Here is a 10,040-nt window from a genome sequence, read left to right as displayed (position 1 = left end):
ATTCTGGTACTGTAATAATAGTGAATCTGACATATTAACCTAATTATGAATGATGACTGGGTGTTTTCACCCAAGGCTCCTTCAATATTTGTAAGCTCATGGGGAGTAGAATGAACCAAAACTAAGGCTCTGAATTATTGCTAGCCATTCCATTAGTATTCATCCTTTTCTATTGCTGGACCAGAGGAGAAGGCACATTTATATTTTTCATGCTATATGGAGACATATCACATAAACAATTAGTTTGCTTTGAAACAAAATCAAGTCGAATGTCTTCCAACTATGAGCGTATGACCACCACCTTGTTCTTTTTCCTATACAAAATGGGGATAAAGATGATCACGTTTCAATGAACCGCTGGTTAAGATAGCCAGCTACAGCAAACTTAAGGAATTTATAGTCACTTTCAACCACAGCTTGTTACATGGACACAGAAACAGGCATGAATATTTCTATGTTAAAGCACAAAATCATGACTAAGAATTCCTTTTCAGAGCCAAGCTCAGAGATGGTCTGCCATTAGGAATTGACCTCATGACCATTTTGGCCCCTGGCTAAAGATGACATGACTCCGCTGATCTAGGAATCATATTCAGCCGCAACTTTAAGACATCATAAATAGTAAAGCTGACTACAAGTGCATTGCTCAGATACTTGTCCTACATGTCAATTTGAGCCATAAATATTTGTCATGCTTTTCAAAAAAATTTAACATCACAATTTCCTTATCTGTATGGCATATCCTGGCTGTTGTTTTTTTTATGTTTACGTCCATAAGAGCTATAGAAAATCTATATAATAAACATACTTCAGATTTGCTATACTGTGTCTGACATAACACTTGTATAGAAAGAAAAAAGCCTGTCCATGCGATACATCTCACTGTAATTCAACTGTAATCCACTACAATGACTGAATTTAAAATAAACTCTCCTAGGAAACCATTTGAAATAATGGCCATTCACCTATTTATGCAGTAGGCCATTGATGTTATATGTATTGGCATATGCCAATTGATATTCTCATCATGTTAGAATTACTCAATGTCCACCATGAGGGGTAAAACTGATACAGTTGATGATGAATTATCATTTTCATAAGCTGATATTCTCATCATTTTATACATCTTTCCGTAAAAATTCCAAATCCATGTATTGTGTTTGTATCGTGTCTGCATACATAACCATGTGCATGTGACATAACCATATAACAAGTTTAAGTGATTATACACCAACAAAAAATTTCATGCACAAACAAAGATGCTATTAGGAATATAAATAATAGTAAGAAAGAAAATGTTTCCTATTATTTTTCTTACAAAAATATAAAGAAACAGGTTTTAAAAGTCTTTAAAATATCACAGTTTTTCTGGCAATATTTTGAAAAACTGAGATATTTTTTCTACATTATTGGCTTACTTAAAAATACCAATTATAGTGTGATATTTTCAAAATATAGATGATATCATTGATTACAGTTTCAACTTTGATGCCACTTCTTTTAATAGTGTTCTAATTCCTTCTTTGCTGTAATATACCCTAATCAAGGTTTCATATATCAATAGAAAGTTCATGTCTTAGCCCCTCACACATGAGGTCAATAGGGGTCACAGTATGTTCCTCTCTCAATAGTCAAGACAGCTGTTAATCCACCTTTTCTTCAGAAATTTATGAGAATTTGGTTCTGCAGTTATTGAGTGTATGGATGTACCCCTCGACCTTGAAAAAACAGGTCAGGTTGGAACATTGCACTTTGATGCTTAATACAATATCCCAATTTATCCCAGATATCTGGATAAGTGGGTGTGTCCAAACACTCCCTAAATGAGGAGGTTTCAAGAGAAGCTTACTTGAGACACATGAAAGTTGAAACTTGACACAAAACAACTGGAGTGTGAAATATATTGGCTCACTGCGTTCTGCTGTGATCACCATAATCATCATCGATCATGGCCTCCAGAAATTCGACTGGTTTGGAGAACGAACAGGTAATCCTCTTTGATCGTTAATCCATATATCGAAGATGGTTGGTAGAGAGAGAGGATTTCTTTATTGCTACCATGGTTTGGGCAGGTATTGATTGAGCAGCACTCGCGTGCGAGGACGCTCATCCTAAACCGACCTCAACAATTGAACGCTCTCTCCTTTAGGATGGTAAGCAACCACAAAATCTTCTTCTCTCTTCCTTTCTTGGATACCCCTAGTCGTCTTCGTCTGAATCAGCGGTTTCCCTGGTTGATTCCTCTTATGCCACTACACGGGTGTGCGAAAATTTGCATCCGTACGTTCATTACATTTCGTTCCCACATCCTTTTTCATGCGATTGCGTGGTTGAGGCTCAGAATGGATTGGTGTCGTGTCTTGTGTGGAGAATCATTGTGATTGACGTGGGTAGTTATTTTGCGGAGTTCCCAGTTCGTCTTTCGTAGTTTTAGGATTGAATCAATTCTCCTAGTCATAGTTAAAATGAGAAGGCAAGAACAGAGTTAGTGATCTGTTGGCATTCCAAAGTACCCCTCAATTTTGTATGACTGTCAGTATGAGATGATGGGTGCTTGACGTTAGAGTTATTGTTGATCTGATGAGATCTCGGTGGCCATGCTTCAGGGAGAGTCTCACCCGTTGAAGAGAGAGGTGGGCTCACTCTCTTCCTCAGGGGTGAAACCACCCATACTGAGGGCCCTATCCGAAATGAAGCACTTCATTCTGGATAAGCTCAAGCGTGAAACAGGATAACCTATTCCAAGCTGGGTTATCGGCTTTCAGCACATCACACTCTCTTATAAGTAGGAGAGAGAGCTCACTCACCGATTAATCGAACATTGAAGTGAGCAACCCCCCCTTGAAGAAGGCAGTAATCAATCCCTTGATCCTTTTCTATCCTACACTGGTATCAAAGCCAAGGTTGCTGCATACAGAGGCTCCTTCATAGAGCCAACTCCATCGTCTGTCACCACTCGGGGCCATCGTCAATCAATCTCAGTTCAAGGGAGCACAACAATAAAAGAGGTCAGTCTTTTATTTTTGTTAGATTCAATAGAAGAAAGGCAACATGAGTCCGGCGACCTCTGCTTCTGTGTAATAGAAACAGGCAGACAAGGACCCAGTCCTGGGTCTTTTGGTGATAGTATCTAGAAGTCCTTGGTTGCAGACGTCCTCCTCTCAGGGGAGGAGTATTTTTTTTTTTGGGTGAACCCTTATAGTTTTTAAGGGTCTGCTGTTTTTCTTCCAAACCTTTGAGGGTCGCCAGTAACAGGCGATCCCTTATGTCAGGCGACCTGAAAGCAAATAAAAAAAAGGGTAATAAAAATATATATTTTGTTTCGGCGAGGTTTCAAGGCACCATTTTTTTTTTCCGATGGCCCATTCGACACAGTGAACTGGATGGTTTATCGTAGAAAGAGGAACACAATTTTTAAATAAAAAAAGAGTAGTGAAAGAATTGTTTTTTGCCCGACGATCCATCTAGCTAAGTTATGGAAGTTATACATTTTCTTAGACAACTTATTGAGAGATATAGAGAGGCGAACAAAGATTTGCATATGGTTTTTATTAATTTAGAGAAGGCATATGATAGAGTACCTGGGGATGTTCTCTGTTGGACAATGATGAAGAAAGGTATTTCTCTCTAAGTACATTAGTATAATTAAAGATATGTATGAAGGAGTAGTATCCAATGTCTGCACTTATGGAGGGGTGACAAACAATTTTCCTATAACGGTTGGGTTACATTAAGGATCTGCATTAAGCCCTTTCCTTTTTGCTATAGTGATAGATGAACTTACGAGATCAATTCAAGAGAATGTGCCGTGGTGTATGTTGTTTGCTGATGATATTGTTTTGAATGATGAGTCTAGAGCTGGGGTTAATGCTAAGTTAGAATTATGGAGACAGACTTTGGAAGCAAGAGGTTTTACGTTGAGCAAGAGTAAGACAGAATATATGGAATGTCAGTTTAGTAAGCAATGAAGTAGTTATGAGAGTGTAGTGAAGCTTGGTGAGCAAGAAATAGCGGTGGATGACTGTTTCAAATATTTGGGATCTATCATTCAAAAGAATGGAGAAATTGATGGAGATGTAAATCATAGCATTAAGGTTGGGTGGATGAAATGGAAAAGTGCAACTGGAGTGTTGTGCGATCGTAGAATACCATTGCGGTTGAAGGAGAAGTTTTATAGGACGACAATTAGACATGCTTTACTATATGGTAGAGATTGTTTGGCTGCCAAGAGACAACATTTTCAAAAAATGAGTGTAACTGAGATGTGTATGCTTCGATGGATGTGTGGAAATACACTAAAAGATAAGATTCGGAATGAGGAAATACGTAAGAAGGTAGGCGTTGCATCCATTGAAAATAAGATGAGTGAGAATCGTTTACGATGGTTTGGGCATATTCGACGAAGGCCTAATGATGCTCCGGTTAGAAGGATGGAGAAATGGGAAAATATATTAGCTAAAAGAGGTCGGGGTAGGCCTAAGAAGACTTGGATGAAGATGATAAGAAAGGATATGAATGCTTTGAACCTCACCGAGGACATGACATTAGATAGAAATGATTGGAGGAGAATGATTCATGTGGAGGACCCAAAATGATTTTCTTTTTGGTTCATATCGCCGACCCCAATTGTTTGGGATGAAGGCGTTGTTGTTGTTGTGATCCATCTAGCTAAGTGATCAAACCAGATGGTTTATCACACAAAGAGGCACACAATTTTTTAAACAAAAAAGGAGAGATTTTTTTTTTCACCTGACAACCTCTGTCTGAGAAACCGATCATCTCATCCCCTTTGGCAAAGGGGAGTATAAAAAAAAAAAAAGGCGAAAGGATTACCTTTTTTTTCTTCATCGAAAAAAGCAGACCTTCTAGAGACGCTGACCTCTGTTTCCCTTTATGGCTTCTGCACACCGGCCTTTGCACATTTTTTTTTGGTACCGACGATCACCCCAGCAAAACCGCCGAATCCTTGTCATTGCACGTCTCCCTGTGGTGGGGCGTTGCAGGTTCAAACCCCAGTGGAACATTGAATAATAACTGGTGGTTGTCTGCCTAACCCCAGCAAGACCGAACCACAGACCTAAAAAAGCAAAAGGAAACAAAAAAGGGGAAAGATCGTAGGCAGAAAACATAGGAAAAATCAAAATAACTAGTGGTTTTCATCACATTTTTTTTTCTTTTTCCATCGACCAGACCTGATTTTTCTGAAAAACTTCCAATGCACACCAGATCGACATTATTTTTTTTCTTTTGCTGATGGAGAACAATAACAAAAATAAAACAAACAAAAACTCAGATAGAAGTAGATCTTTGCCATTTTTTCGGAGAACACAGGTAGAGCATAGACTTGCATGCATTTTTTTATGCGAAAACAGAACACAGGCAGAGCACCGACCGCCTCTGCTATTTTTTTAGCGAACCGAAAAGAACAGATCGGTGTTCTTCGCCGACTGAGAAAAAGAAAAACAAAAAAAAAACATAGAAGCTTCTGATTTTTTCGAGAACCCAGTATTTATACCTGTTTACAGGTAAAAGTACCAGATTAACCCTCGTCTTTTTTAAAAATGCCAGTTGTATCCCCAAATAGGTTACTTGTTGCCCCTGGTCTTTTCATGTATTTTTAGTCATATCCCACTCCATTCATTTACTTATTTATCCCTGCTTTTAAATTAATTACTTGTTCTATCCCTGTGTGATAAAATTACTGTAGTACCATTACTCTTTGCTGAATTTTACTTATGTATCCCTAAATTTCAGTAGCAGTCCTCATTTTTCTGGTAATTCCAGAATAGGACCTGCACTCGGAAAATATTTTTAGAAACAGGGTTAGTTTTTTTATTATTGCAGAAAATCCCTTGTTTTCTTTTTAAAATACAATTTACTTGCAAGCAATATTTTTTATTGCAGTTCTCTATTATAAACCGTTTTGAAATTTAGAAAAGGGTTTAGAAAGTGCACATTATCTCATTTATTCTTAAATTAAGTAATTGATTAACATATTAGCTTTGGCACATATTTTTGGTAGTTTTTAATGAAATTTCAAATTGTGAAAGTCATATTTCATGTACTTTTAGCTAATGTTCTTTAGATTATCTAGTTGTTGAATGTTGAATCTACTTTTATCATATCTTGCCATCTTAAAATAATCAAACACAGAAAAATGACAAGTAGGGTGTGTGCCACTGAATTTGCCAAAACTGACAAACTTAACGGTACAAACTTTCACATTTGGAAGATGAGGATTCCTCTTGTTCTAACTTTGGAGGGCATCGAGAATGCCCTCACTACTGCAATGAGAGACCTTTGTACTGCAATTACTGACGAGGTCAAAGCCTCGTATACAAAATACAAAAGGGACAACATGTTGGCTAGAACCATCATGTTAACTTATATGGATGATGATCTCATTAGGGTATTTGAAGATTGCCCTACAACTAAGTTTATATTTGAAGTCATTCTCAAGAAATATGACACTACTTTTGAAACACTCATACAACTTCTGTTAGAACAATACAATTCATGTCGTATGCAAGAAAAAATGATAATGTTGCTGACCATGTCAAGAAAATGTTTGTTATGGCGAAGGACCTGACAATTGTTGGGAATGTGATTCCTGACCGAATGCAAATATCTATCATTCTATATAGTCTACCATCTTCTTCTTGGAAGATGATACAAATACCCTTAGGTTAAATTCCAAAAACCTAACATTGAAGGAGTTTCCTGCTCATCAACATATGCAACAAGACAGAAAAAGCGAATTACACTTCGCTAAAGAGGCTCCCTCTTGAGACTATAGCCCTTCTAGACGCCCACAATTTTAAAAGTTTTTTTTTAAAAGCAATGACAAATTTGATAAGAAGAGAGGTAAAACATTCTGCAAGCCGCAGACAACCGCCTCATAAGTAAAATGCTTCAAGTGTGAAAAACCTGGACACTTAAAGAGAGATTGCAAAAGCTGGTCAAACAACAACACTGGCAAGAACAACAAAAATAACTAGCAAAAGGAGAGGTGAGATATAATCTACGTGATATCAGAATGCTCTTATGTGTACCAAACTTTTTCCGGTTGGTGGGTCGACTATGGGGCAACACGACATATAGCAATGACTAAGGAAGGAATGTTGAACATCGTTGAGTACCAGCCTGATGAACATTGGGTGTATATGGGCAACAACACTTACTCTGATGTTATGGGTATCGAGACCCATAGGATTGAAACTTGTAGAAATAATGTATTATTGTCCAATGTTCTCTTTGTACAGTCCATGAGGCGGAATTTAGTGTTTGTCTCGGCCTTAGTTGCCAAAGGTTTTGATGTTAGATTTCATCTAGGGAAAGTCACCATGGGAAAACATGGGCGTGTTCTATTTGATGATATTTTTGATAAAAATCATGGACTGCTCAAAATCATTGATTCAGATATAAATAAAGTTTCTTCTTATATTGATATTGTCTTCCATGTGGATATAAATGTTTGACATTTAAGACTGACACATTACCTTTTAAAAGATGAAGAAACTTGTTGATAATTAATACTTGAATTTAATGAATCTTCATTTCATAGATGTAAACCTTGTATCTATGAAAAATGACAAGAAAACCCTTTCTATAAAATGTTATTAGAGCATCATAATTATTAGAAATCATACACACTGACATTTGTGATCCCTTCAGGACTCCAACTTATAAAGGAATGCAATATTTTATATCATTTATTGATGACTTTTCTAGATACAATTACATATATCTTATAACTTATAAGTATGAAGTATTAAATATATTTAAAGAATATCGTAAAGAAGTTGAAAACCAACTTGGTAGGAAGATTAAAGTTTTATGATCTGATCAGGGAGGAGAATATACCTCAAATGAATTATCTAAATATTGCAAAGCCACTGGGATCAGATGGAAAACTACTATTCTAGGCACACCTCAAAAAAATGATGTGACTGAAAGATTTAATAGGACTCTTCTTGATATGGTTAGATGTATGTTATCTAATGCTTCATTACTCAAATTATTTTGGGGAGAACTATACATACAACAACATATATTCTAAATAGAGTTTCATGTAAAGTTATTGTCTCTACACCTTATGAATCTTGGCCGAAAATAAAACTCAATTTAAGTCACTTTCATAGATGGGGTTCTATAAATCATATAAAGTTTATAGAGTGATAAAGAGATCAACTCGATACCAGATCTATAAGGTATATATTTATTGGATATTCCAAAGGATCTAAAGGCTATAGATTTTACCACCCAGATAAGAGTTTAATCGAAAGTAAAGATGTAATCTTCTTGGAAGATCAAAACATGGAAGAAGTTATTCTAGAAATAAATGGAGATGATCCTCTTGATCTGCATTATGATTTTTATAACATGCAAGAACCTATAAGTAACGGCGAATCCTCTGAAATCTTTTCTTCTACTTCATCTCATCAGTCTCAGGTTGGGCATAAAAGGTCTAGAGCTCATTCGTCTTATTTAGATGACTATTATGTCTACAGAGGAACTTTGTTATGCTTTAGATATGGATAACATGGTAGATAACCTGTTATATGGTGAAGCAATAAACTCACATGAGTCAACAGACTCGGTAGAAGCCATGGACAAGGAAATTGAGTCCATTGAGAAAAACCAGGTCTGAGAATTGACTGAGTTACCTGAGAGAAGAAACACCATTGAATGTAAATGGATATTAAAGAAGAAATTCAAGTCCGATGGTAGCATTTACAAATTTAAAGGAATATTAGCCTGTTGCAAAATTCGCCTTGATAAAGATAATTCTTACAATTGTAGCTCACTATGACCTAGATCTAGATCAAATGGATGTTAAAAATATCTTTCTTGATGGTGAGATGATTGAAACAATATTAATGGTATGTAATAAAAGGCAAAGATGATAAAGTATATAGGTTGAAAAAATTCCTATGCGGACTGAAACAATCACCATCAGTGGCATGGTTTTAAAACTCGCCGAGTCAACTCGTTGACTCGGCTCTGCTCGACCCTCCAACGAGTCAACCCGGCAAGGCAAACTCGGTCTGACAGGACTCGACCTTGACTCGGGCCTGACTCGGCTTGACTCGGGCGAGTTCTGGGATGTTTGAAATTTAATTTTTTATTTGAGTTAAACAAACATGTGACGAAGTACGGTTGTTACAGACATAACATATGTTTTGTCTATTATGTTCTAAGGGTCTGTCCTATCTTGGACAAGCAATCAGACAGACCCTTAGGGTCTCTTGTGAGTGTGTCCTTAGTGGTCCTTGTGTTGGCTGATTTGGTGGACTGATGTGCTCATTGGATTTGTGGTATGTGTGCTCTTGGATCTGCCCTGTGTGTGTGTTAACTTCGTAACAGGTACTAAGTATCACTATCATAGCATAATCAACTATAATATTCATCATGTATTATCAGAAGCATAAAATTAAAGAACTAAGTATATGTTGGAAACTGGTAATTGGCCTTGTGGTAGCCAGTAGCTAGAAGTCACTCAAGAGAGGATTCGTAACGTTTTCATAAATTTCTACCAATAAGACAAATGTCAACAGAGCTTCACATAAGTTCTTGATTGCTTGACAATGCACAAAACCATCAAAATACAAAAATCCCGCTAATTCATAAGAAACAACATTAGGAGCCAGTGTTCATAGGGAAAAGTGTTTTAGCTCTGTTTGGGAGTGAACAACCAGGATTTTATATGCTGCATCTCTTTCGAGAATTTTTGTCATGCCACTTAATTTCATATTTTTCAACTGACACCATAGTTATTCTTCAACTTACTCCATAGTCCTTTGTCTAAAAAAGAAATTTAAAGGCTATTTAGCACGATATCCTAGAGTTTTTGCTACAACATTAGTTGCTTTTAATGGCCTTTGTTCATTTGTCAAGGATGTACATTTATATATGGTCACATGGACAACAAAAATGACACATGGCATGCCATTGTTGTTCAATTTTTCATTAAGAATGCTGTATAAGGGGGCATGACACAAGGGTAACTAGTAAGTTGGGAATATTCCTGTGAGATAGTC

At 36.7% G+C, this 10,040-nt stretch overlaps 1 protein-coding gene across 1 annotated transcript in view; it reads left to right on the top strand.

Annotated features, from left to right (window-relative positions):
• The first annotated feature begins 1,690 nt into the window (after window positions 1–1,690).
• LOC149821977 (3-hydroxyisobutyryl-CoA hydrolase 1-like) overlaps window positions 1,691–10,040 on the top strand; it is a 28,645-nt gene continuing 20,295 nt past the window's right edge. The window contains exons 1-2 of the mRNA XM_089981468.1: window positions 1,691–1,987; window positions 2,073–2,153. Of these exons, the coding sequence (XP_089837594.1) occupies window positions 1,949–1,987; window positions 2,073–2,153 (120 nt within the window). The 5' untranslated portion in view covers window positions 1,691–1,948. The remainder of the gene's footprint in view (window positions 1,988–2,072; window positions 2,154–10,040) is intronic.

Source organism: Nuphar pumila, chromosome 11 (assembly GCF_984573655.1).
Source record: "Nuphar pumila chromosome 11, dmNupPumi1.hap1.1, whole genome shotgun sequence".
Lineage (NCBI taxonomy): Eukaryota > Viridiplantae > Streptophyta > Magnoliopsida > Nymphaeales > Nymphaeaceae > Nuphar > Nuphar pumila.
The sequence above is the reverse complement of the archived record's forward strand: the minus strand, read 5'-3'. Positions and strand labels throughout refer to the sequence as shown.